This window comes from Doryrhamphus excisus, chromosome 1 (assembly GCF_030265055.1).
Source record: "Doryrhamphus excisus isolate RoL2022-K1 chromosome 1, RoL_Dexc_1.0, whole genome shotgun sequence".
Classification (NCBI taxonomy): Eukaryota; Metazoa; Chordata; class Actinopteri; order Syngnathiformes; family Syngnathidae; genus Doryrhamphus; species Doryrhamphus excisus.
The window spans coordinates 35,078,196-35,106,006 of record NC_080466.1 but is presented as its reverse complement, the minus strand read 5'-3'; the positions used below and the strand labels follow the sequence as shown (position 1 = coordinate 35,106,006).

Sequence of the window (27,811 nt, the reverse complement as noted above, 5' to 3'; positions counted from 1 at the left end):
ATTTTTTCTGGGTACATGATACCATACAGCATCCATATCAAACTTGCGCGGACCGCGCTAACATTAAACTTTCATATCAAGGCGGGGGCCTCAAACTAGTGGGCCGCGTGTTTGAGACCGCTGCTGTAACCTTTTGCTGAAGAGCTCTGGGTTATATTCTAATTTTAGGTAATCAACTTCTTCATCTGTCCACAGGTGGCGAGGCGTGCGCGTCTTCATCTCATCCACCTTCCGAGACATGCATGCCGAGCGTGACATCTTGGTACGCAGCGTCTTCCCAGAGCTGCGGCGCCGTGCCGCACAACATTGCCTCCATCTGCAGGAAGTGGAATTGCGCTGGGGTGTCACGGAGGAGGAGACGGGCCGGGCTTCCGAGCTCTGCCTGGCGGAAGTGTGTCGCAGTCAGATGCTGGTGGGGATCCTGGGCGAAAGGTACGGCTTTGTGCCGCCCACACCTGCTCTACCAGATCTTCCACAGTACAGATGGGTAAGATAAGAAATACCGCCCTCTTGTGGTTAAATTTCCTCTTGCGTTAGCTTTCTGGTGTCATCTCTTATGATTTAATGTATTAAATCAGCTATAAAATACACTAAAAACAATAAGTTACCATCAAATTTGCTTCTCATGTTTTGGTTACCTTCTTAGGCTTCCTCATCCATGAAAATGTTGGTTTTAATACTTTTGGTGTGGGCATGGAGGCCTTTTTTTGTCACTATACCCCTCCATTTCAATTTCCAAAAATGGTCAAATGAACCTCAACAGAATCATATTAATAAATTGAAGGTTCTTTTGTTACCTGGCTATTACTGAGGGATATAGAACATATCTCTTAAATCAATTAGTTTTATTTAGTTTCTCATTTTAGTATTAATCACTAAAGAAGAATCTATGGTGTTAGGGTGAATTTTGACCCATAAATATCAATGTCAAGAAAAGGTAGAAAAAGTTCTTGTTTTCAGCAACAGAACTTTAGTATAAAGTGAAATGAAAAAGCAGAACAGGTCCAGATCTTGGTTCACTGTACTTCTTGCCATTCTTTCCATGATCCAAATTGTAAATGTGAAATCAGCCAATCAAATGAGTGAATTCCCCTCACATGTCTGGACATTGTTTTTCTGCTGGTATACTGGAAAAGCGGTCAAAATGAGAATCCCCTGAAGCTTACATGATGAGAAGAGGAGCTGGTTGTCATTGTGTTGACTAATTGTACACTTGTGATTTCAGTTGTAGCTCAAAATATTGCTTTATAGTCATATTATTATAACCAGGTCGAAACCGACCCTAATAATACAGTGGTCATAATCTCAACCAGACCATTTTAAAATGATTTTTTTGGTTTTATTTTGTTGAAATGGAGTTTCCTGACAAAGTCAAAAAGCCTTGATTCAATAAACAAATGTTATGTGATTCTTTTTATGCATTAAAATGTAAAACGGGTTGGTGCCGACCCTAACACAAGAGGAGGGTTAAAGATGTAATTTCAAACCTCACATTGTTCAATGTGCACAGTTTGTGGGGGCTCCCGAGGGCCTGTCAGTCACAGAGATGGAGATGCGTCAGTTTCAGGCTCTCGACAGCGACACAGCAAAGAAACGAATGTTCTGCTACTTCAGGGATCCGGATGCCATAAAGTATGTGCCCATCATTTTATTTTCATACATCCAGATCTTTATCAACTTAGTATTTAAGGCGGGAGTTCCTCTGTGGTTTCTTAGAACGGTGCCCATGGCTTGGAGGTCCCACTTTGCCCCTGAGTCGAAGGAGTCGGAGTCCAAACTGGCTTCTCTGAAGCAATGGATCCAGGACGTGGGGGTGAAGGTCACTAACAAGTGAGTCTTTTTTTTTTTTTTTTTTTTTTTGCAAGATAACTCCATAGATCTAAGATATACTTTATTGACAAAAGTATTGGGACTACACCCAACATGAGGAAATAAGTTAGTTGTTGGTTTCCCTTTCCTGGCAGCTAAAACAGCTTCCACTCTTTTGGGAAGACTTTGTGCGATATTTTGGAGTGAGCTTTCCTGATGTCATCGCTCACTGATTCATTACTTTTGTCCATATATTGTACTTTTTTTGTAATTTTGCCCATCACCCACAATCCTTGTGAGACATGAACACATACAGCAGACTGAATGTGTTCTTTTTTCACGTTTGATACACTTTCAGATCATTATTATTATTATTATTAAGGGGGGAAAAAAATCCAAACCTACATTGCCCCGTGGGGGGGAAAAAAATGATTGCTCCCAAAACCTGATAACTGAAAATACATTAGGAACACAGTTTGACTTATGCACTGTATAACCAACACAAGACACACGCCATATTGTATGCTAACGGAAAATGTTAAACTGATGAAAAATGAGGGCATAAATTGTCAACATTAACTGAAAAACAAACCAGGGCCAATTTTAATTGAGGTCGCACTGTACTCGTACCATATTTTCCGGACTGTAAGTCACACTTTTTTTCATAGGTTGGCTGTTCCTGCGACTTATACTCCAGAGCGACTTATAAATGGAAAAAAGTGTTTATGTTACATAAACACTGGACACCTTTTCTGTTCATGTTTATTTTTGGTGTAGCTGAATAAGCATTGTGTTAGCATATCTTACACCTATTCAGCCTGTTCTCTATTCTTTTATTGTTACAACTTGCCTTCCAAGAGGACGCAATGTCTGTTTTGGTCAAGTAGTTTGGAAAATAAATTGCCCGCACAAAATGTGACTTATACTTACTTACTTATACATACTTATGTATGTATTTTTTTCTACCTAATTATGCATTTCTGGTCTTGTGCGACTTATACTCCGGAGCGACTCATAAATGAGAAAAACTGTTTATGTTACATAAACACTGGACACCTTTAAATTAAATTACCCGCAAAAAAATGCAACTTATACTCCAGTGCGACTTATGTATGGGTTTTTTTTCTACCTAATTATGCATTTCTGGCTTTGTGTGAATTATACTCCAGAGCGACTTATAAATGACACTGGACACCTTTTTTGTTCATGTTTATTTTTTGTGTAGCTAACTATTGTGTTAGCATACCTATTCAGCCTGTTCTCTATTCTTTTATTGTTACAACTTGCCTTCCAAGAGGACGTAATGTCTGTTTTGGTCAAGTAGTTTGGAAAATAAATTACTTAAACTCCAGTGCGACTTATGTATGTATTTTTTTTTTACCTAATTATACATTTTTGGCCTTGTGCGACTTATACTCTGGAGCGACTTATAGTCCAGAAAATACGGTATTTTAGAATGTGCTTTGGGCAGATTTGAAACATTAACGAACTTGGATTGCACATGTGTCACTCTGCCAGTTACCAGTGTGAGTGGGGTGGTGTTGTGGAGGGGAAGCCTTATTTGAAGAACCTGGAGGACTTTGCCAAAACAGTGCAGGAGGATCTATGGGCAGCTCTTGTGAAGCATTTTGTTGACGTGAGTGGTTCTCCCTTGTCAAATTAACAAATCCAGCCTGAGCCTCCAAACCAGCGTCTTTTTTTTGTTTGTTTTTTGTTTTTCCACCTGTTGTCAGGAGGACAAAGAGTCCGACGAAGCATCTGAGGTGTTAGAGCAGGAAGTCCACCAGGGGGCCCTGCAGAGGCAGTTTCTCAGCAGGGCCAAGTTGTTGTCGGCTGCTGTGGAGATGGTGGAGCAGGTCCAGGCCAAAGGAGGGCTGATGGTGGTGGCGGGAGCGCCTGGACAGGGCAAAACGATCTTCATGGTAAATTGCTTTATCTTCACAGACCCAAAATTTGACGAATGATTCAGTGGACAACGTTGCTTCTGTTCTCTCCATGCAGGCTGCTCTAGCAGAGGCCCTCAAAACTGGAGCTAAATCCAAGAAAAACACGACGTGTGATGTCATCTCCTACACTGCAGCCGCCAGTCCGTCACCCTGCTGCGTGGACAACCTCCTGAGGTGTCTCCTCCGCTGGTTGAGGATGCTGAAAGTGGATGAATCACCTTTACCTCTTTCTTACAAGTGTGTTATAAATTGCACCTCATCTTGTCTCTGCACTCACAGTGATGTTAGTTCACACTTTTTCTTGCAATCTCAGGGAATTGCTGTTGGAATTTCACGCTACTCTGAAGAACATGAAGAGGAGCAAACCTCTTGTGCTGCTTGTGGATGGCGTGGATCATCTCAGCTTTGATTGGATACCACAACACCTTCCGCAGGTCAGTCGCCTTGATTTCAGCATTGAATCTCTATAAGACGTTGTACAATTAAGATGTAAAATGTTGTCATTTTACCTTTGGCAGGGTGTTTGTTTGGTCCTTAGTGCCAATTCCAACTCGGCTCTGTTACAAGCTGTGACCAAAAAGACATCCACTTTACTCTTCAGCCTGACACACCTCACCATGATGGAGCGAAAGGAAATAGTCCAGAGAGGACTGGAGGCCTTCGGGAAGAAACTCAGTGACTCTGCCTTCAACAACCAGGTTCCTTGTGCTTATTTGCTTAACCCATCGTTGGGGTTGGGTATCGTTTACATATCAGATACCGGTGCCAAATTGGCACAATGGGTGCCTTTTTAAAATAAATAAATAATTTAAAAAAAATTATAAAAAATGAAAAATGCCAATATTAATTATTATATTTACAATAAGATCATATTTACTAATTGTCATAATTATCACAGCATAACCAGCAGCAATACAGAAGTCTGCTGATGATGATACACTAGTATCACAACATTGTTTGCTTACTCCAACATGCATTCATTCATTTTCTACTCAGTAAAAATAGTGTGATAATTTTTCTGGCCTCGATATATTAAATGTGCATGCGTGTTAGATTTCCTCCTGTCTCTCTACCAAACAAACCATCGTGACAAGAAGGAATGTTTGTGTTGGCAAGTGTTTCCCCGGTGGACTACTCAATTGTGGTAGTGTGAATGGAAGAGTGAATGGAACTTGGGACTCTGATTTTGATACAATGTATTATTATTATGCCATATATAATCATTACATTTATGAAAAAATCATCTCAAATCAATGTTGACAATATAATTTATCTGCAATAATTTGTATGACAATTATCATGCAGCAAAATCCATGGTGACAGACCTACGAAGGCGGCGCCAACTGTACCTCATTTTTACCCCACATTCAGTGATATGTTGAGTTTGGGCACCCCGGGTTATTTTCAAGATTTTCCATTTTTAATGACTAGTTGTTGGGACGCCCTGTGATTGACTGGCGACCAGTCCAATGTGTACCCCACCTCTCGCGCGAAGACAGCTGGGATAGGCTCCAGCACCCCCCGTGACCCTCGTGAAGAAAAAGCGGTAGAAAATGAATGAATGAATGGTTGTTGGGATCAGCCATTTCAGTTAAATATATCATATAGCAGCTGGGATAGGCTCCAGCACCCCTTCACCCCCCCCCCCCCCCCCCCCCCCCCCCCCCCCCCCCCGACGACCCTATAGGGTTCTCACTATAGTGAGGATAAGTGGTAGAAATTGAATGAATGACTATAACAAACCAACACAGTGATAGATGAGTAGTGGCATGAAGTTTGTCGGATTTACAGAAAGTGTGCAATAATTATTTAAACAAAAATAGGCAGGTGAATAAATTTGGGCACCCCAACAAAAAATAATGACATCAATTTTTAAATAAACACTTCCTATAGCTTCCAATGAGTTTCTAGATTCTGGTTGATCTGTTCATCATCTCTGTATGATGTCTTCTCACATGTCCTTAGCTTCCTTCTGCATAACCCCCCTTTGTATGCTTGCTATGTGTGCAGCTGCAGACGCTGATAATGAAGAAAGGTGCAGAGAGTCCTCTCTACCTGCACATGGCCTGTGAAGACCTGAGGAACTTTGCCTCCTTTGACAAGGTTAAATGCTCTCCTGTCTTCCATTCTAATTCATATTTGTCAAGTGCTTGAACTAGAAATTCACACGGTAGCCTCCAAGTTATTTCCTTTAAACTTAAAAAGCCAAAAACTTACCACTTCCACACGGATAGGAAGGATAACTATTAACAGTTATTTAACCTTTAACATGAACATTAATCAAACTTAATAATTTTTTCTGGGTACATGATACCATACAGCATCCATATCAAACTTGCGGGGGCCGCACTAACATTAAAACAGGTCCCTGAACTAGAAATTCACATAGAATTTGAGTATCCCCGAATGTCATGCCAATACGCCCCCTGGTGGCTGTGGAAAAACATCATCTTTGTGTTTCAGCTTAAGGAGAGCCTGCAGGAATTGCCTCAGTCTTTAAACCAGTTGGTCCAGTACAGCCTGGAGAGACTCTGCTCGCACTACAGGGACATACAGGGACTCCGCTGGGCTCTGGCTGCGCTAACAGTTAGCGCTTCCGGTATGATGAGATTGTGCTAGGCTGGATTATGATTCCATGTATGTCCAATCTAAACTGATAAAGCTGTGTCCTTCTCTTGCTTCAGGCCTGAGGGAGCGAGACTTGTACTCCCTACTGTGCGCATGCAATGACCTATGCTCGCTCAAAGGACCAATCACATGGCAGGAGGTGCTGCGTCTCTGCAGGAGGCCCAAAGCACGCGTTCCCATGGCCACCTTTACCCGCATTGTGCAGAGTTTACGAAGGTGAATATCTCCCCGCCCATTGAGATGCTTGACAGGAACCGGAATGTAGACAATTTTATTGACCTGCCAGCCATGACTGTTCCACTCCAGTCTTATCTGATATCAAAAACATGTTTTTGATATCATACCATTCACATTTTTAACTTACATTTTATACATTTTAAGATTTTTTTGTTTTTGTGTTACTACCGCAACCTTCCATAAGTGGGTCAAAAATGACCCGGTCAGGTTGTTTTCTTGAAATATCTTTGTAATGAAAAATTGCTATCATTTCATATTCCAGGTATTCCTCAAAAAACGTGTTTTTGATATCATGCCATTCACATTTTTTACTTCTATACATTTTAAGAAATTTTTGTTTCTGTGTTAGTACCCCAACCTTCCATAAGTGGGTCAAAAATGACCCGGTCAGGTTGTTTTCTTGAAATATCTTTGTAATGAAATTTTTTCATCGGAGAAATCAGTTAAAAACTCTGAATAGGGGCCAGGGTACAGTAGTAGGTGCTTATGTTCCTTCTGGCCGGGATGTAAAATACTGAGTGATGCTTTCAAATGTTTGATAATAAACTTCAGGTTTTGGGTATACCGGTAAAGTTGAGGGAAAGATGGCCGCAACTCCTCCTCCCCTGCCAGATTCTCCGGGGATGTGGAAGTTTTAGGGTGGGAGGAGAGACAAAGTCGAACCTAACTGGATCATCTTTCACAGCCTCATGAGTCCGTCCAACTGCCGCAACACCGATGACTTGCTGGCTCCGTCCAACCTCCACATGAGGCAAGCCTTTAAGGATTTCCTTCTGCCAACAGAAGACGCCACAAGAAGAGCTCACCTCGTGTTGGCAGGTAATGTAAATCCAATTCATATGCCCCCGCCCAAACTCGCCACCGTGAAGAACTTGTTACTTTGGCCCAGTTTTACTCTTCCCATGCATCCTCCTGCAGGTCACCTATGGGTGCTGGCCGACGTTCAGGGTACTGATACTTTTCTTCACTGTGAGGTTGACGCCATCCAGCAACTGTCTGCTAGTCTGGTTGGTCATCTTCTACATCAGTACAATTAGATAAAGTACATTCTTAATACTGTAATTCAGGGGTGTCTACACTTGTTACAGTAAGGGAAAACGGGAAAAAACAAGCTATAAGCTATGGGATCACTTTTTGGGAAATGTTTTTGGCCAGTCTGAGATGGCTTTTGCTTGTCTGAAGTCTGAAGTCGCCGCTTCACTGTTGATCACTATTGATTAAGATTAAGATATTAAGATTAAGATTAAGATATGCCTCTATTCGTCCCTCAGTGGGGAAATTTGTATTGCACCGCAGCAAGAGTACAGAGTCAGTTAAGCAGTACAAAATACACAATATAAAAAAATAAACAAGATAAACAACCCAAGTATTAACAAAAATCAGTTTTGAAAAAAAAAAAACGTTTTTCCCAGAGTTATATACAATACAACTCTGGGAAAAACTGTTGATTTTTGTTAATACTTACTGATCACTATTGATCCTAGGTTATGGGGGCCACTTTCATATTTTATATTTTCTGATACAATGTGTTTTTCCCCACTGAATTTCCATTTCAATTACAAGTTTTGTAATTGAAATGGAAATTTCAATTACAAAAAAAAAAAAAAATTGGATACAACTTTATTATGGGGCTGCATGGTGGGCGAGTGGTTAGCACGCAGACCTCACAGCTAGGAGACCAGGGTTCAATTCCACCCTCGGCCATCTCCGTGTGGAGTTTGCATGTTCTCCCCGTGCATGCGTGGGTTTTCTCCGGGTACTCCGGTTTCCTCCCACATTCCAAAAACATGCTAGGTTAATTGGCCACTCCAAATTGTCCATAGGTATGAATGTGAGTGTGAATGGTTGTTTGTCTATATGTGCCCTGTGATTGGCTGGCCACCAGTCCAGGGTGTACCTGACAGCTGGGATAGGCTCCAGCACCCCCGCGACTCTTGTGAGGAAAAGCGGTAGAAAATGAATGAATGAACTTTTATTATGATATTTTTCATAATATTTAGCCTTCTATCATGCATGTCATTGGTAACTCAAATATTAGGGCCTGCAAGTGTAATGGTGATGTACAACGCTACAATAATACCTCTTTTATAAAGGCAGCATATTTTATCTTCATGGTTCATGTTCCTGCGATGATGATGATGTTTGATCGTATCCATGATTAGATACAAAGTGACCAACAGGAGGCACTCCGCTCACTACTCTCCAGCTATTACTTCCTGTATGCTAACGTGCGTCACAACCTGCTGCACCACCTGTTGGACACCTACAATATGCTCGGTGAGCCGCCAGTGTTCAATTGTTTTCATGAACTGAATTCAAATATTTAATATAATATAATAAATGTATTTTAAAGAAACTATAAATAATGTATTTAATAAGTTATTATATAATAATATTATTTTGGGGTTTATGCTTGTAAATATCAATACACTACCTAAAGGAAACTCCGGGTAATTGTGTATCCGGGTAATTTTTTCTTATCTACCTTCTGATCATAGTCAGATATTTTCCCAACAGTCAACTAATTACTACTAGCTACAACTAATTAAACACTGGTTGCTTTCGTCTCTCTGCCGACTTCCTGTCCTGCACCTAGACGACCTGCAAGACGCTGCGGAGGACTGTCGAGATTTCTTGCAGCGCCACGCCGCCGTACTCGCTTCCTGGCCAGTGCTCTTCATTCAGCAGGCCCTCAATGAGCCCGCTAACACCCCGGCTCACGCCTGGGCCCGGACTCTTGTGGGCAGTGGGGCAGTGCGAGCGGTGGAGTGGCTTAACAACCAGCATCAGTTTAAGACTAGCAGGTAGTTTGTCAGCTATTGCGTAACACGCTCATTGTCTGATGTTTACAACATCAGACATAATCCGGTGTTTGTGTTTTCCAGTCAGCTGATTTCCACTTTCACGTCCGAGCCCACCTGCTTGGCTGTGAGCGCTGATGGGGGCATGGTGGTTGGTACCGGACAGGGAACTCTGCATTTCATCGACTCAAACACTGGACAGGTATAAACATGCGGAAGCTCCCGCTGGTTTCTATCCATTCTGCTTCCTCGTCAATGTCTCTTTTGACGCTCTTGACTAACGTGTACTTTCTGTCTCCCAGGAAGTGAAGTCACTTGTGAGCAGCTGTGACGGAATCTCCAGCTGTATCCTCCTGAAGGATGGGCGTCTCGTTACGACCTCATTCGACGGCCAAATCGAGATGTGGGACAGCAAGAGTGGATATCGGTGAGTGTCTCTTTGACCTCTTCAGAAACTCTACCCAACAACTAACTGACACTGGCTACTTTCACACTGCAGGCCAATTCAAAATGTGTTTTGTTTATTGCTGATATGTGACCTGTATCTCATTTTCTTTTTTCTTGTCAGTGTGAACAGTGCAATTCCAATTTTTTTCAGGGCTCGTTTGTATGTAGATCCAACATGCATCTGATTTACTGTCATCAGGTCGCATAAACTACAAAAAAGGTCAGGAAGGATAATTCATAATGCCGCCTACAGAGAACATACTCCTTATTTCTAAAATCACAAATACTTAAAATTGCTGATATAGTTCATCTTCAAACAGCTAAAATAATGCATAAGGCTTAAAATAAGCAATTAGCTAAAAATGTCATCCAATACTTCTCTACAAGAGAGGAGAAATATGATCTCAGGGAAGAAGTACATTTGAAACACTTCTATGCTAGGACTACGTTATGCTAGCCATAGCATTTCAGTATGTGGAATCAAACTATGGAATGGATTGAGTAAGGACCTCAAACAATGCACAATGATGAGCCAATTCAAGAAACAATACAAGCATGAAGAGTCTTGAACCAGTCATGATTTGCTATATATATCACTATATTGACACTTACTATGGTACCCATTATGGCATTGGATGCTCATATCACCTCCTACTTCGGTATGAGGTGCATTATAAAAAAAATAAATAAATAAACAAAAAAAACCTTAAACTGTATTGTGGAAAGCAGGAAGTGAACAAATGTAACAGTTAGTGATTGTAAAAGTACCAGATGGAGGGGTAGGATTTAATAAGCTTTGCTTCTTCCTACTCCTTTTGGACATGTGGAACTGTGAACTGATTATGGGATGCACTCAATTGTAATCTGATGCATGTTCAAATGAAATTAAACCATTACCATAAATCCGACCTATACCTCATCGAAAGGCAATTACCATGTGAGATCTGGATATCCCCAAAAGTTCTTCTTGTGATCTGTAAATGTCTTTCAAAAAGTGTCCACCACTCCTGCCACCCACATGCCCATCGGTACAAATGTCGCAGCAAGTTCTCCACAGACACACACTGGGAGAGCGTTGCAGTGCAGCAAAAAACAAGCTATACATTACCGCTCCAAAGTTTGGGATCACTTGTAAATGTTTTTGTCCAGTCTGAGATCTGGCTTTTTCTTGGCAATCCTGCCATGAAGTCTGAAGTCCTGAAGTGGCTGCTTCACTCTTGATACTGACACTCGTGTTTGACGGGTAATAATTAGTCCAGCTGCCAGGTGACGACCTGTGAGGCGTCTTTGTCTTAAACTACACACTCTCGGATATTTGTCTTCTTGCACAGTTGTGCATCGTTTTTCTGTCCTTGTTAGACCCAGTTTGTGCTGCTCTCTGAAGGGAGTAGTTAACAGCATGGAGCTGGATGTAATACATGCATCGTGTGTCCAATGTAGCTGTCATAACACTCATAACAGATTTGGTACACAACTATTGAGGATCTACACTACCGCTTAAAAGTTTGCATCACTTGGAAATGTTTTTGGCTAGTCTGAGATATGGCTTTTTCTGGGCAGCCCTGCCATATTTGTCTTCTTGCACAGTTGTGCATCGTTTTTCTGTCCTTGTTAGACCCAGTTTGTACTGCTCTCTGAAGGGAGTAGTTAACAGTATGGTAAGAGATTTTTTGCAGGGGTTTTCTAATCATCTATTAGCCTTATAAAATGATGAACTTGGATTAGCAGCCATACCAGGAGATTGATGCAGAGGACTGACAGTTGTTGATAGTAGGCCTCTATGCAAAAATGTACATCCTTCTTTGAAAATCATCTGATTCATTTTAATTGTTTTGTGAAATGGATACAAATTGTTTGTGAAATGCATGAAAATGTGTTTTTCTTTGGAAAACAAAGAAATTTGCAAGTGATCCCAAACTTTTGAGCGGTAGTGTATATCAGATAATGTCGGGTATAATTTCACAGATGGTGATTAATCTGTCAGAATAGGCCCGAAGTTTCCACAAAAGCACAACTGCAGCAAAAAACACAAAGAAATGCATGTGACGTCGTACTTTTGTGCATTTGCGTCACTGCCTGGATGCTTTGCGTTCACATTAACAACTCACATTTTTTGGTAACGTGAACATAAATCTGATTTGACCAAATCTGAACTTTGGTGTGAACATAGCCTTTGTTAATTATAATGTACCTTCTTCCCTGTGCAGGACGGCACTTATTAAGGGCCACACTAATGTGATAACAGCCAGCGACATCACTGTAGACAAGAAGCACCTTGCCACGGCATCCCTGGACTTCACGCTGAAGGTGAGTCGCTCAGTTTCTACCTAAATACTTTTGCCACTCCCTGTTTACCCTTAGTCATAAACACATTATAATGGAACTGAATGGAGCTTGTCATTCCAACTCCATACAGTAGATTTTGTGCTTGGCATAGGACACTTTTGAAACTCTAATATGAAGTATTCATATGGTTACATTTTGCTTGTGACAAGTTAAGTTTTTGTCTCCCACAGCATCCATAAAAATGGCCTAATACTAATTTATAAAATTATGAAAATCACCTTTATGAGACAAAGAACAGTGATAGTCAATAATATCATTGATTAACAAAGAAGATCTTTCCCACACTTCAGGTGTGGTCTTCAACAAAAGGTCATGAGGTCGCAGCTCTTCCCAGCAGTAGCCCATTGAACTGTGTGACCTTTGACCCTGAGGACCGCCTGGTAGCTGCCGGCCGCTGGGACGGCAAAGTCGTCTTGTGGAACTGGCTCCAGGATGACACCCACACGGTTAGAACTCATTTGCTACCAAAAACTTTTTATATATTCTTTTTTTTTCCCAGCCCAACCACTCGCTCCCAAACATTTATTTACATTTGTGTTCAGAATTATTCAACCCCCACTGTGGGAAAGGGTTTAAGGAAATTACATGACTTGTAATTGAATAGAATGCAACTAAAATTATAACAATACTTTTTCTAAAGCGCTAACAAATGTCCTATTTTGCAGTTTCCTCACTGACAAAAGGTTTCAAATGCTGTTGAAATCACATGTCGATGTGGACAGTACCGTAATGGCCAGCAATCCAGCAGATTTAAAGCAATCATGATACTCTGCTCCTTCTGTCCAGTCACTGGTGTGTTTGACCAGGGCATGGTCAAAGAAGGTCAAGAGAGGAAGTCATTTATCTTCATAGGCAATGATATGGATATAAAAAAGAAGCCATTAACCAATTCAAAAGATACAATTGGAAGCGAAATTCATAACTTTAAAACTAAAGGCAGTGTGGAAACACGACCTGCTGGATGCACAGGATGCTGTCGGCGACTACTGCCCAGTACCTGAAGCTAAAGGTGTAAAGGTGGAGACTCCTGAGGAACTGCAACAGGACTTGTCAGAGGGAAGTACTCCGGTTTCAGCCAAGACGATAAGGCACACACTGAGATGAACGCCTCTGTGCTACAACGCCCGTGCACTCTGGATTCGACTCCAGTTGGACAAAACACAAAGGTTTTGGGACGCTGTTCTCCGGAGCATCAAGACACAATTGGAACTCTTTGAAGAACATCTTTGGATCCACAATATGTTTGGAGGAGGGATAACAAGTTCTTGCACTCCATCGTGTGCAAGGTACCATGAATTGAACTGGGTGCAAATGCCACATAGTCAGTGACGGACCCAAAGTTGGACATTGGACTTTCCATCAGGAAAACAATCCCGAGCGTACCTCCAAATCTACCACAGCTTGGTTGAAGACGAAGGGCTGGAAGATTCTGGAGTGACCATTGCAAATCGCCTGACTTAAATCCAATAGAAAATCTCTGGTGGGGCTTAAGGAAGGCAGTGGCAACACGCAAGTCCAAGAATGCCTAATGAAGGAATGGACTAATATTCCTGTAGATTGCTGCAAGAAACTTGTCACGTCTGAAGGACATTATTATTGCCAATAATAACTAAGGATGTATGTGACTAAGGGGTTGAATAATTTGAATAACAAAGTAGTAATGACAGAAAGATGTATTACAAAAAATATGATTTAAGTTGGCCGGCACGGCGGTCGAGTGGTTAGCGCGCAGACCTCACAGCTAGGAGACCAGGGTTCAATTCTCTGTGTGGAGTTTGCGTGTTCTGCGGGTACTCCGGGTTTCCTCCCACATTCCAAAAACATGCTAGGTTAATTGGCCACTCCAAATTGTCCATAGGTATGAATGTGAGTGTGAATGGTTGTTTGTCTATATGTACCCTGTGATTGGCTGGCCACCAGTCCAGGGTGTACCCCGCCTCTCGCCCGAAGACAGCTGGGATAGGCTCCAGCACCCCTTGTGAGGAAAAAGCGGTAGAAAATGAATGAATGATTTAAGTTGTTGTATAATTTAAAAATCTCCTACCGTTTATCCTCACAAGGATTGCGGGGGTGCTGCAGCCTATCCCAGCTGTCTTCGGGCGAGAGACCCTGGACTGGTCAACAGCCAATCACAGGGCTGATCTGATTATAAACAAGATAAAAAATAAATGGGAAACTTGCATTACTGCAACTTATAATTCACTTTTCAATTCAAGACTGACAATGGAAGAAGAAAACATTGAGTGGAAGTAGACTCCAGTCCTATAGGTGGCGCTAATGTTGTTCCCCTTAAAGTGGTGTTACTGTGTAAAATAAGAAATAAAGAGGCAAGCAGGACTGTATAATTTTGATTTTCATTGGTGAGAACAAACTATAATGTGAGAATAAATTTGTTTTGGATAAACACCTTTACCCAGATTCTCACCAAAATGTGACCGGTGTGTCCACACGGTGCTACAATCCTGCTAACTAACTAGCAATTTTTCTGTTCTGTTCCAACAGTTGCTGGACGGCCACCGCCACTCGGTGCGTTGCCTCTCCTTCTCGCCATCGACCGCCATGCTCTGCTCCGGTTCAGTGTCTGGCGAGGTGCGCGTGTGGTCTGTGGATCCCTTCTGGTGCGTGGGATGCTTCCAGGCTCACATCGGCGCGACAGACGCCCTCACCTTCCTGGACGGGGGCCGCTTGCTGCTGACCGCTGGCTCCGATCACATGGTGGGCGAGTAACATGAGCACTTTAGTTATCTTGCAAAGACATAAGATGAGTTACTTTCTTGTTTAACAGCTGCAGCTGTGGTCGGGCGGACTTGGACGCTCAGAGGCTGTCGTAAAAACGGACCAAGTAAGTTCCTTTAGACACATTTATATTAATTATTGAACACGTTTTTGCACATGTGCATTGCACTCATACATTCATTTTCTACCGCTTATTCTCACGAGGGTCGCAGGGGGTGCTGGAGCCGATCCCAACTGTTTTTGGGCGAGAGGCGGGGTACACCCTGGACTGGTGGCCAGCCAACCACAGGGCACATATAGACAAACAACCATTCACACTCACATTCATACCTATGGACAATTTGGAGTCGCCAATTAACCTAGCATGTTTTTGCTCTTGGGTTTTTGAACTCGGGTCTCCTAGCTGTGAGGTCTGCGCGCTAACCACTCAACCACTGTGCAGCCCGTGTCTGTTTTCTATTATATGTAATATTGTTGTTTGGGGGCTGCACGGTGGTAGAGTGGTTAGCGCGCAGGCCTCACAGCTAGGAGACAGCATATATCCATCTAACCTTGTTTAAAAAGGGAATTGATTGAATCGAAATTGTATGAAATGTATGTTTTTTTTCCATATGTGTTTTTTTTTGTAGCACTTTTAATTCTATTTATTTCACAGTCACATCATTGACATCATTGCATTGTCTTATTCCAGTGTGAGCAGGAGCCTCCTTACAAGAAAAGCAAGTCCGGTACCTCCACGGAGCCTGGCGCTCTGTGCGCGGCTGTCAACGGGGACTACGTTGCCGTGGGTTACCATGGCGACGGCTTCAAACTCTTCTGCATCAGCTCCGGTGGGTTGACACAAACGCAGCTAACACGATAGAATGGAAGAACGGTTATATTCCCGTGTGAGTACCGCTGTTGTGGCTTTACAGAGCTATTCCGATTTGGTTTCCGATTTGGTTTGGATTTGGATTCTTCTCTATTAATAGAGTCTATTAATAAAGTCTGTATCGAAATGCATCATTACATTGACTTAGCTTGGCTATCTTACCATCATCTCCTAGGTGAAATGATTTGGGATGCTGAACTTTTCCGTTTGACCATCCCATCCCTGCTGTGGGTCTCCGTGGACGCCTCACAGTCGTCCCCTGAGCTACTGCTATCCACTGGCCATGACAAGCGCCTGCGGTTGTGGAAGAAAACGTTTGGGGAGCACGGGGAGCTGACCGGCATGGAGATGACGACAATGTTTTCCGCGCAAGTGGGCATCGTCCGGGCTCTCGCACATAGCTCCACTTATCTGGCGACGGCTTCGGGTAAGAAGACGCTAAACGGGACTTGCATGTGTCCAGACCGAATTGACTAGATGGGACTGTGTGCTGAGCAGATGACTGCACCATTGTCCTGTGGCTGCTGAGCCAGCTGACAGACGAGCCTTTGCTCGATATGGAGCCGTCTGCCTTGCTCAAGGGACACAGCAGGGGGGTCACCTGTTTGGCGTTTAGCCCCGATGGTGGACAGCTACTCTCTGGTGGAAAAGACAAAGTAAGAACATCACAAGATACACTCAAGTAGATATAAAAGGAAAGTCAATTAAAAGTACAGAGCTAATAATGTAGTAAAATAAAAGTCAGAAAGGAACTGATTTACAATGTAATAAGGGTTAAATGTTACTGGTTTATTAGTAAAGGGAGGGTCTCCTGGACAGCGAAAAAGGCCGCAATTGACAGTCATCCCTCACCACGTTATGGTTTGAATTTCACAGCTTCAGTCTGTCACAGTTTTACAAAAATGTATTAATAAATCATGCTACTTTGTGGTGCAATACCCTAGATAAGTGAATTCCCGTGTAGTAGTAGTAGTAGTAGTACTAGTAGTAATAAATTGAATATTATATAGAGCATAGAATACCTATTGATGATGTTCTCAATATGATTTTTACCATTATTAGAGCCCTGTAGACGTCAAATAACACCCCTATAGTCACCTGTACACTCCTATAATTTCTATTATCCTATTACCGTATTTTCCGGACTATAAGTCGCACTTTTTTTCATACGGTTGATAAATGAAAAATGTGGACACCTTTTCTGTTCATGTTTATATTTGGTGTAGCTGAATAAGCATTGTGTTAGCATATCTTACACCTATTCAGCCTGTTCTCTATTCTTTTATTGTTACAACTTGCCTTCCAAGAGGACATAATGTCTGTTTTGGTCAAGTTTGTAAAATAAATTACCTGCAAAAAATGCGACTTATATTCCAGTGCGACCTATGTATGTTTTTTTTTGTACCTAATTATGCATTTTTGGCCTTGTGCGACTCCGGAGCGACTTATAGTCCAGAAAATACGGTATTATTCCACCTTTTAGTTTGGATTTTTTGAGATGAAGTAAAAATAATCAGAACTATCCCTTTTAATAATGTAGCCCGACATGGCATGTTCAACATATACAGTTCCTCCATTCAATCTCATGTCAAAAAATGACATGCCCCATAAGCAGTGAAGTCCGTCAACAGCGACTCATTCCCCACTTCGTGTCCTGAGCTGAGCTCCAGTCGGATTTCGAAAAGTAGTTCCAGCTAGTTAAGGAAAGACTTTGGCTTCTCAAAACAATATGCGTTCAAAAGCATAATACACTTGCATCACAAAAATGGCTACTAGAAAAAAAATCTGACCTCACAAATCGCTCAGCGTTATTTTCTCCACACAGAGACGCCCAAGAGGTCTTCCCGACCTCCTGCGTGTGTGGCCAATATGCTAACCACTCCTGCATGTTTTATATTAATAATAGTCTATAATCAAACATGAAACAGTCATTAATTATTTGGATCAATAATCGCAAAAACTGCAACATATAGCGAGGGATGATTTTTTACTTTTTGAAATTGTGTTTTGTGTTTTGCAGGCTCTGATAGTGTCAGACATGACATCGTCACCTCCTGTTGTTTCCAAGGTCCTCCCTGCCTTCCATCGGGACTGGATCACTGGCTGTGTTTGGACTCCAGACTGTGTGGTGGGCATACAAACTGACTTTTTTTCATGTAATGCCGCCAAAGGGCTTTGGAGTATGCAGGACCAAACGGGAAAACAAATCAATCAATCTTTAAATAATGAAATGTGTCTTTACATAACTAAATAAGTCTTTCAATGAAATGTCATTAATGAAATCATGAAAGATTTTATCTTGTTTGCCTGCTTCATTTAATCAACACAAATTTCTGTAGCATATTCATTCATTAATTTTCTACCGCTTATCCTCACGAGGGTCGCAAGGGTGCTGGAGCCTATCCCAGCTGTCTTCGGGCGAGAGGCGGGATACACCCTGGACTGGTGGCCAGCCAATCACAAGGCACATATAGACAAACAACCATTCACACTCACATTCATACCTATGGACAATTTGGAGTGGCCAATTAACCTAGCATGTTTTTGGAATGTGGGAGGAAACCGGAGTACCCGGAGAAAACCCACGCATGCACGGGGAGAACATGCAAACTCCACACAGAGATAGCCGAGGGTGGAATTGAACCCTGGTCTCCTAGCTGTGAGGTCTGCGCCCCTTTATACCGTTTATCAACACAAAATTGGTTTTGGCAGCCATCTGGAAGTCCTCCTGAGCACTTGAGAGTGGAGGCGGGCCATGGGTGGAATAAATTAAAATTGACCATTTTTACTGGAAAGCCAAAGAAATACAGCTGGGATAGGTTCAGATTCTGGGAGAACTAGAAAGCTTTCTGTGCTGGTTATTGTGTGCAGCTGCTCTACAGGAGTCCACAACTCAATACAAAGGTCTGAAAAATTTGCTTAATAGATCCCCTTTAATCGTTTCCTCTCACACCCAAAGTCAGCTGAGATAGGTTCCAGCTCACCCGTTAACTCAGTGAGGATAGAAAATGACAGATGATGGCTGAGGGTGGAATTGAACCCGGGTCTCCTGGCTGCGAGGTCTACACGCTAACCACTAGCTTACTGTGCAGCCTGTAGCATATTGTTTACTAAAATATTCGATAGCTGCAGCACTATTTTGAAGATTGTAAAGCGCTGCATATGCCATAACTATAAAAATATTCATTTTAATTGACTTATCACAGGAACCAGTTAACAGCGCTAAACAAGGGATTACTGTAGTTTGGTTGAGTCCACGTGACCTGTTATAATTACTGGTAAGTTGCAAGTTGCAAAGCCAACAACACTGATCCCTCCTGCTGCGTCTTCTTTTTCTGTGGCAAACCAGGCGCTATGAGGCATGTTAAGTTATCTAGCTGTACTTATTGTTATTGTTTGTTTTTAAGGCGTTGAATGGACTGGCCCCCAAATACATCTCGGACCTCATCCAAATTTACTCTCCAACGCTATCACTGAGGTCGGAGGGCCAGCTCCAACTTGTCTTTTCTGTGGTTGGCCCCAAACTATGGAACTCTCTCCCTTCCCAAGTAAAAAAAGGCCCCCAACATCGAAAGCTTTAAGTCTCGTCTTAAAACCCACTTTTAACTCAGAGTGAGTCGTATGGTCCTGTGTCTTTTCGTTTTTGTGTTTTTTTATTTTATTTGGTTTTATTTTTTATACTTTTATTGCTTTTGCTTCTTGTTTTTAATATTTTAATATCTATTTTACTATTTTATTATTATTAAAATAGTATTTTAATAATAGTACTTATTTGATCTTTTAGTTTTGGATTAAATTAAATTTGTACTTTTATTTATTGTATTTTATTTTGACTTTTTATTTTACTAGTCTGTGCAGCACTTTGGAAACTCTGTTTATAAAATGTGCCATACAAATAAAGTGAATTGGATTGGATTATGAATTCAAGGCAAACAGGTAGCACCTCATGTATTTGTGCCAGTCCAATTTTATTTGTGGCAGGCCTGATCCACCAGCATTTCTAAGTAGATTCCTAAGGAAATTCCCTTCAAGTCCAACCCATCCGCTGTGTTTCCAGATAAGCTCATCCAGTGATTGCAGACTTTGTTTATGGGATGTGGAGGCCGGTCAGAGCCTGCGAGAAATCACCTGGAAGAGTCCGCTCACTTCTGTCTGCTGTCAGGTGAGACACCGCCCCCCTCCATGAAGCAAGATCAGTGTTCCTGCCTGACTCTGACTGGCTGCCCTGCGTCCATGAGCAGGGGGCGTATGTGGCGGCCGGCTGTGCAGACGGCAACCTGCATGTGTGGAAGTGGGAAACAAACGTGGAAGTCTGTCACATTCCGGCCCACAAAGGACGCATCCACAGCTGTTCTGTCGTCGCCAACGCAGGTAACCCTACAACTACAAACCAACGGCCATCATTTTGATATCATTCATTTATTCTCAACCAAATTCCAGACAAAAACAAAGAAATGGATGCAGAGGATCTCACTGTTGTCACTGCATCGCAGGACGGAACAGCCCATTTCTGGAAACCCTTACAGGTCTCACATTCTTTGTGTAAACTTCAACAGTGAATGCCTCCAATCACAGCTGGTCTTGTATTTCTCTTCTTACACGGCGGAGACAGATGGAACATTTTAGCACCTTCCAGGGTCACAGCGGTGCAGTTCGCAGCCTAGTTCGGGAGGAGAACATCCCGCAGTTCCTTACCGTTTCTGAAGACTGCTCCTTAAGAAGCTGGATGTGGGAAACGGGTAAAAAAAAAAAAAGATTTTATAGTTATTATAGTTATCCTTTCATTTTTTTTTTAAACGTTTTAAATGTATTTTATTGAAATTACCAATAATTGTTTCTACTCAAAAGTACAATTGTTAAGTTAAATGTATCTGATGCATACCTGCCTCATTTCTTACTCTGCATACTTAGAAGTTACAATTGTAGAAAACAGCACCTTGCAAAAATAATCCTAAAATAAATAATTCACGATTCAATTCTACATTATTTTAATTATTTTTAAATAGAAAGCTAACATCATCACACAGCAACTTAACACTGAAAGGGAGTTAATAAATATACAATGGCTGCCAGGCAGCCATGGCAGCCATTGGTCACTGAACTGCAACTGTTATCATTTTGTTATCATTTTATTGTTACTTGTCTTGTATAGTGTAGTGTAGTGTAGTATAGTGGGGGAAATAACTGCAGTTTCCCTCGCCACATTGTGGTTCAAATTCCGAAGTCCGGCTTCCCTCATCACAGTTTTGGTAACATACATTTTTTTTCCCTTTTTTTTTTTATCCTTTCATTTTCATTTAAGCTCTGTGTGTTTTCCGTACAGAGCATCAGCCGAAGTTGAGCGGCACAGTCACTGCTCTGTGCTTCTCCCAGTCCGACCATGTGCTTCTAGTCGGCTACGAGTCAGGCCTGCTGGAGTTATGGCAGCACATCCGAGTGGTCGGACACAAGCAGGTGAGGACACACCTTGCTCAATGCTGTCATCACACTCGCATACTCGTATATTCTTGTTGATTTCAAGGCCAACAGCGGGCTCACGGCCATCTGCCCCATGCCGAACAGCCGCTTCGCTGTAAGCTACATGGACTGTGGTGTGGATGTGTGGAAGCTGCTGTGGAATCAAGAGCACAGCGTTGCCAGGTAAATAGACGCAAGAAACCTCAAATTTCACTCATTAGAGCACATCATGATCAGTGTTGCCAGCATGGCGACTTTGTCGCTAAATCTGACGACATTCCCATCCCTCTTAGCGACATCTTTTCTTGAAAGACTAACCACAAATTTAGCTACTTTTTCTGGTGTTGTTTGAGAGTTTTCTGCTATTTTCACTTTTTTGACTTTAGACATTTCAACGGTTGTAGCTTGAAAATGCCAATAGATAAAGGCATACTGTAAATTACAAAAATCACAAAAACAGCTTTATAATGCGTGTGTGTAAAAGAGGAAGCTAAAGAAAAACATGAAGTGGATATTCTATCACTCACTTCCTAACTCTTAATTCAGATGTATGACAATTTGGAGTGGACAATTAACCTAGCATGTTTTTGAAATGTGGGAGGAAACCGGAGTACCCGGAGAAAACCCACGCATGCACGGGGAGAACATGCAAACGCCACACAGAGATGGCCGAGGTTGGGAGTGAACTCAGGTCTCCTAGCTGTGAGGTCGGCACGCTAACCACTCGTCCACCGTGCAGCCTAATTTCCTAATTTTGAAACTGTTTAATCTAAATTTTTAAAAATCATTTGATAGCCCTAGTAATAAGTTAAACAACTACAAGATAAGGGGTGGATCCTGGAGGAGAGTCCGGATTAATTAATTCATCTAATCTAATTATTCAAATGTAAAGACATTGAGAGGCGCTGGCCGATTTTAAAAACTTTACAATTTTGTTTTTTTGACGTGATGTCAAATTTTAAACTGATAAACTAAGACTCAGGTTTATTTGTAGTTGTAAATATAATTAAGGTGTTTTAATTTTTGTCTCTCCTGCGAGGAAATGCTTTATTTCTTACAGCGTCATCATATGCAGATAATATGCAAATTAGCAATTGACATCATCTAATGACTTCTGGGACAGCCAATATTTACATATTTTACTGAGAAGTTGCCAACAGTGATGATGTGTCTTCCACAGGTCCTTCTTCCACTCCTGTCCATTAGGTGGCAGTAATCTGCAGTGCAAAGTATTAAGACGTGCATTACAAATATGCACATTAGTGGCACATACAATACCTGTATATCAGAAAAGGCTGACCTATAAATCTAGCAATGATGTAAAAAAAAAAAGTCTGACGTTGTTGTGTTACAGCCTGGTCAAGGTGACGTCGTACAAAGTGAAGGAGCAAGTAGTTCACCTGGCCTACTGCTCCATTCTCATTGCCGTATCCAACACCGGCTTGCTTTTCGATGTCACGTGTGACGAAAACGACAGGTGGCAAAAGTCAATCCACAGGTACGCAGTTTCCTCTTTTAGGGTGTTTGTGGTTTGTTTGATTTCAACCGTGTGTGTGTGTGTTAAGGATCGACCGATACATCGGCCAGCCGATATATCGGGCCAATATTTGCTTGTATCGGTATCGGCCAATATGCGCGTGGGTTCGCCGATGTATTTTTCCACCGCATGATTTACAGTCAGGCATCCGCCGGGGCACACTGCGGAGGAGCAGTCATCACATCAATGCTAGATAAATTTAAACTACAACAAATGTTTTGCATATGGTTGAATATTTATTTAAATGTATGTTTAAGAAAGCTGAATCCTACTGTGTTCAGTGTTTACATTTCAATAAATATTTCTTTAAACATGAGACCTGTAATATTTATTATCATGGTCATTTTTTCATGTAAATTGATGGATCAAAAGCAGTATCGGCCACAAATATCGGCCCAAGCAAAATCGGCCATCGGCTAAGGGTGATGGGGAAAAAATCGGTATCTGCATCGGCCCCCAAAAAAAAACATATCGGTCGATCTCTAGTGTGTGTATCCGTAAATATATTGTGTTCTTGTTCATGCAGCTGGAACCAAAGTGTGAAAGTTCTGGGCATGATCCGAAATGATGAGAAAAGCATGTGGCTGGTAGGCGAGGAGAATGGAGAGATCAACATCGGCTTCATCGTGAGTGGACGTTGTGTAATAGCGTCGCCCCTTACGCCTTACTCAGGAGATGTGCCATTTATTTTCTTGGTCGAAACACTTGCCAGTTATACAATTTTTTTTATGTCATGCTCTCACGTCATTGCTGCACTGGTCACAGACATTGACAGGACAGGATTGATCTCCATCAATCCATCCATCTTCTACCGCTTAGCCGACATCAGGTCGTGGTGGCAGCAGCCTACCAGGGAAGCCCAGCTTTCCCTCTCTTCGGCCACTTTGTCCAGCTCTTCCCGGTGGATCCCAAGGCATTCTTGGTGCTTCCCTACTGGCCGGATGTGCCCTGAAAACATCTCCCAGGGAGTTGTCCTGGAGGCCTCCTGACCAGATGCCCGAGGCATCTCATCTGGCTTCTCTCAATGCGGTGGAGCAGCAGTTCTGGGTTCTTCTGACTGCTTCTCACCTGATCTGTAAGGCACAGCCCAGCCACCGTACAGAGAAGGCTCATTTCAGAGAAATTGAGCGCTTTTGCCTTACGGCTCAGCTGCTTCTTCACCACAACAGACCGATGCAAATCTGCCTGTCAATCTTGTGTTCCATCCTTCCCTCACTCGTGAACAGGACTCCGAGGTACTTAAACTCCTCCACTTTGGGGGTAGGATCTCATCCCAGGTGTTGAGATTGCACTCACGTTCTTTTCCGGGTAAGAACCATGGATTCAGACTTGGAGGTTCTGATTTTCATCCAGGCCGCTTCGGCAGCAAACTCACTGGACCCGAAGATCATGGCGGTTATGAAGCCAACAGGCATTTGCAGTCCTGGTATAGTCCAACCCTCACTGGAAACGAGTCCTGTTTATTGCTAGCAATGCGGACCAATCTCTGACACCGGTCATACAGTTAGCGAACCGCTTGAACTTGGTGGTCTGGTACCCTATATTCCCAGCAGTCCGCACAGGATTCCTCCAGGAATACGGTCGAATGCCTTCTCCAAGTCCACAAAACACGTGTGGACTATTTGGGAAAAATCCCACGCACTTTCAACGGCCCTGCTGAGATTTTAGGTTTAGTCCACACTTCCACAACCTGAACGAAAACCACACTGCTCCTCCTAAAATTGAGATTCAACTATATATTGGATCCTCCTCTCCACAAACCCTCAATTGACCTCAAGTGTGACGCCATAGTAGTTGAAACACACCTTCCTGCCCCCTTAATGCTACTTCAATATAAACTTTGTTGCCTATGTTTGTATTCATAGTCGACAGTCAAGTGTCCTTTTCTTGCTTTCAGTTCGCCATGGGCCCCGAGAATAGCTTTTGTTCATCATTCAGCACCTTAACCCTCAAAAACGAGGAGGATGACAAGGCGAAAGGAGACTTGATAACAGCCGTCACTATGGACAAAGGTGCTAAGAAACAAACATACATAAGAAAATGGGTGCTGCTTCTTTTGAGTTGTGACTCTCAATGCCTGATTTGTAGAATTTGTGGTGTGTGGAGACGTCAAGGGGAACATGTGGTTCAACCAGCCACCAGAGGTGTCCTCGTGGAGCAGCAGGAAGCCTGTAAGTAATCATCCAAGGTGTTTACATGCACACAATCATTTTCCCACACTTACTATTAAATAGATAGATACTTACTACTAGATAGATACTATTAATTTCCAAGAAAATATTAGAAAGTACAAAATTTTTCCTTTGATTTAAATTGTCCTGGATGAGCGCTAATAGAAATATGCCCTCTTTTGTGTGTGTTCTTCATGGAGAGTAAGAAGTGTTGCAGTCTGCAGCCTCACCGCTAGATGGTGCCAAATCATCAAATTCTTGCTGTATTTTGTTCTTGCTGCGAAATCAAAGCAACATTCACGGCCAAGAAAAAAAAATGTTAAATTATAATTTTGCTCTAATATAAATATGTGTACTCACAGCTAGGAGACCAGGGTTCAATTCCACCCTCGGCCATCTCTGTGTGGAGTTTGCATGCTCTCTTCGGGTACTCCGGTTTCCTCCCACATTCCAAAAACATGCTAGGTTAATTGGCGACTTCAAATTGTCCATAGGTATGAATGTGAGTGTGAATGGTTGTTTGTCTATATGTGCCCTGTGATTGGCTGGCCACCAGTCCAGGGTGTACCCCGCCTCTCGCCGAAAGACAGCTGGGATAGGCCCCAGCACCCTTGCAACCCTCGTGAGGAAAAAGCAGTAGAAAATGAATGAATGAATGAATGAATGAATAAATGTGTGTATGCATGTATGTGGCCTCAATGCGGTACGAGCCACTGCCTTGTTGTGCCAGTGCAAAGCCTGGATAAATACAGAGGGTCGTGTCAGAAGGGCATCCGACGTAAAATTGGTAATGGTTTAATTTCATTTGAACATGCATCAGATTACAATTGAGTGCATCCCATAATCAGTTCACAGTTCCACGTGTCCAAAAGGAGTAGGAAGAAGCAAAGCTTATTAAATCCTACCCCTCCATCTGGTACTTTTACAATCAGTAACTGTTACATTTGTTCACTTCCTGCTTTCCATAATACAGTTTAAGTTTATTTTTTGTTTTTTTTTTTAAATAATGTACCTCGTACCGAAGTAGGTGATATGAGCATCCAATGCCATAATGGGTACCATAGTAAGTGTCAATATAGTGATATATATAGCACATCATGACTGGTTCAAGACTCTTCATCCTTGTATTTAGCAAACATCAACTGCTTGTATTGTTTCTTGAATTGGCTCATCGTTGTGCATTGTTTGAGGTCCTTACTCAATCCATTCTATAGTTTGATTCCACATACTGAAATGCTATGGCTAGCATAACGTAGTCCTAGCATAGAAGTGTTTCAAATTTAGTTCTTCACTGAAAAAAAATTGTGGCAAACCAAATATGCAAATCAACAACACAGCTTCCATACAGGATTGGTCAAGGCCCGGGTTCACAACCGACCGCCATCGGTGCTGTTACCTACAGGATGCCGGTGGAAATTGGGTTAGAACTGGGAGTAGGGACTTTGAATGTTGGAACTATGACAGGAAAAGGTAGAGAGTTGGTTGACATGATGCAGAGGAGGAAGGTAGACATATTGTGTGTCAGAGAAGATCAGAAAAGTGGAAAAAGCATAATAGGTCCCCTTTAAATGCTCTTCTGTCGTGTTTTTTTTTCTGCTCAGGTCCACTCGGACAGGATCAGTGTGCTGAGACTTACCAGCAGCATCATCATCTCTGCCTCCATCGACAGGACAGTAAAGCTGTGGGACAGGAGCACCAAGAAACAAGTAAGTCTGAATCAACACTTCTTCCCTCTCGTCACACATTCATCTTTCCTTCCTGTCGTCCAGGTGGGAATGTTTGTGTGCAGTGGTCCGGTGCTCATGCTGGAGGTGAACCCAGAAAAGCCCTCGGAGCTGGTTTGTGGCGACGGACTTGGGAAGCTTTACTTCCTGTCCTGGAGGGAATAATACTAAAAAAAAAAGTTATTACACTAATCAAAGCTTACTGCTAACAACCAAAGACTATTCATGTGCAATCTAAATCTAAATATGTAATATTAGTTGGAATGGGAGCTACAGTACATGCTGCTTTTTAGTTGTTAAAGCAAGTACTCTATATGAATGCTTTACCAGCTTGCACTTTTTTCAATGTAAATTTTTTCTTTTATTGTGTAAAATCACAATGTGTGGGGTATATAAAAAATACTATCTTTTATTTGCAGCTGAGCTTTTTGTCAATAATAAATTTACGTTTGAACCAGCATTTAGTTGTCAGTTTGTCTTAAGACATGGGGTCTCAAACACGCGGCCCGCGGGCCAAATGTGGCCCGCAGGACACTAGTTTGAGGCCCCTTGATAGGTCCCCAGCAGAGGTGGATAAACCTGCTTTTCATTCACGTTTTCAGTTAATAATGTGGAAGAGTAGAAATAAATGCATTGTGAAATACAAAAGGTGAGTTGTGGATACCAGCATTTTGTTCATGTTCTGGTAAAACAAACATATTGGCTTTGTTTGGCTTGAAATAAGCTATGAAAGTAAATATTCCCAAAATGAGTAGCTCTTGGCCATTTTATTTTGTAAAAGTAGCTATAACAAGAAAAAAACATTGATGAGCAATAATATAGCCAGTAGTACATTTAAACATTTACACTGCATATATGTGATTGGTATTGGTATCGGCTGATTTCACTCATGGATGATCGATATCGGCAGCATAAAATCCTAATCGGAATACCCCTAGACCAGGGGTCGGGAACCTTTTTGGCTACGAGAGCCATGAAGGCCAGATATTTTAAAATGTGTATCTGTGAGAGCCATATACATTTTTTTAAACATTGAATGCAATAAAATGTGTGCATTTTTATGTAAGACCAACAGTTTTAGATATAATGGGCTCTAATTAT

General features: G+C 42.1%; 1 protein-coding gene across 1 annotated transcript in view; it reads left to right on the top strand.

Moving 5' to 3' along the window:
* Positions 1 to 27,170, top strand: part of tep1 (telomerase-associated protein 1) — a 40,453-nt gene extending 13,283 nt beyond the window's left edge. Inside the window, exons 19-55 of the mRNA XM_058072998.1 lie at positions 196 to 487; positions 1,511 to 1,632; positions 1,717 to 1,830; positions 3,328 to 3,445; positions 3,543 to 3,731; positions 3,811 to 3,992; positions 4,069 to 4,189; positions 4,274 to 4,453; positions 5,766 to 5,858; positions 6,219 to 6,354; positions 6,440 to 6,599; positions 7,306 to 7,439; positions 7,539 to 7,627; positions 8,783 to 8,897; positions 9,217 to 9,424; positions 9,506 to 9,623; positions 9,724 to 9,848; positions 12,076 to 12,175; positions 12,505 to 12,660; positions 14,717 to 14,929; positions 15,000 to 15,056; positions 15,642 to 15,780; positions 15,997 to 16,248; positions 16,320 to 16,477; positions 17,842 to 17,949; positions 19,879 to 19,983; positions 20,063 to 20,192; positions 20,262 to 20,347; positions 20,434 to 20,560; positions 21,145 to 21,275; positions 21,343 to 21,461; positions 22,633 to 22,776; positions 23,342 to 23,441; positions 24,713 to 24,827; positions 24,904 to 24,986; positions 26,588 to 26,692; positions 26,756 to 27,170. Of these exons, the coding sequence (XP_057928981.1) occupies positions 196 to 487; positions 1,511 to 1,632; positions 1,717 to 1,830; positions 3,328 to 3,445; positions 3,543 to 3,731; positions 3,811 to 3,992; positions 4,069 to 4,189; positions 4,274 to 4,453; positions 5,766 to 5,858; positions 6,219 to 6,354; positions 6,440 to 6,599; positions 7,306 to 7,439; positions 7,539 to 7,627; positions 8,783 to 8,897; positions 9,217 to 9,424; positions 9,506 to 9,623; positions 9,724 to 9,848; positions 12,076 to 12,175; positions 12,505 to 12,660; positions 14,717 to 14,929; positions 15,000 to 15,056; positions 15,642 to 15,780; positions 15,997 to 16,248; positions 16,320 to 16,477; positions 17,842 to 17,949; positions 19,879 to 19,983; positions 20,063 to 20,192; positions 20,262 to 20,347; positions 20,434 to 20,560; positions 21,145 to 21,275; positions 21,343 to 21,461; positions 22,633 to 22,776; positions 23,342 to 23,441; positions 24,713 to 24,827; positions 24,904 to 24,986; positions 26,588 to 26,692; positions 26,756 to 26,875 (5,044 nt within the window). The 3' untranslated portion in view covers positions 26,876 to 27,170. The remainder of the gene's footprint in view (positions 1 to 195; positions 488 to 1,510; positions 1,633 to 1,716; positions 1,831 to 3,327; positions 3,446 to 3,542; positions 3,732 to 3,810; positions 3,993 to 4,068; positions 4,190 to 4,273; positions 4,454 to 5,765; positions 5,859 to 6,218; positions 6,355 to 6,439; positions 6,600 to 7,305; positions 7,440 to 7,538; positions 7,628 to 8,782; positions 8,898 to 9,216; positions 9,425 to 9,505; positions 9,624 to 9,723; positions 9,849 to 12,075; positions 12,176 to 12,504; positions 12,661 to 14,716; positions 14,930 to 14,999; positions 15,057 to 15,641; positions 15,781 to 15,996; positions 16,249 to 16,319; positions 16,478 to 17,841; positions 17,950 to 19,878; positions 19,984 to 20,062; positions 20,193 to 20,261; positions 20,348 to 20,433; positions 20,561 to 21,144; positions 21,276 to 21,342; positions 21,462 to 22,632; positions 22,777 to 23,341; positions 23,442 to 24,712; positions 24,828 to 24,903; positions 24,987 to 26,587; positions 26,693 to 26,755) is intronic.
* Positions 27,171 to 27,811: the final 641 nt, after the last annotated feature.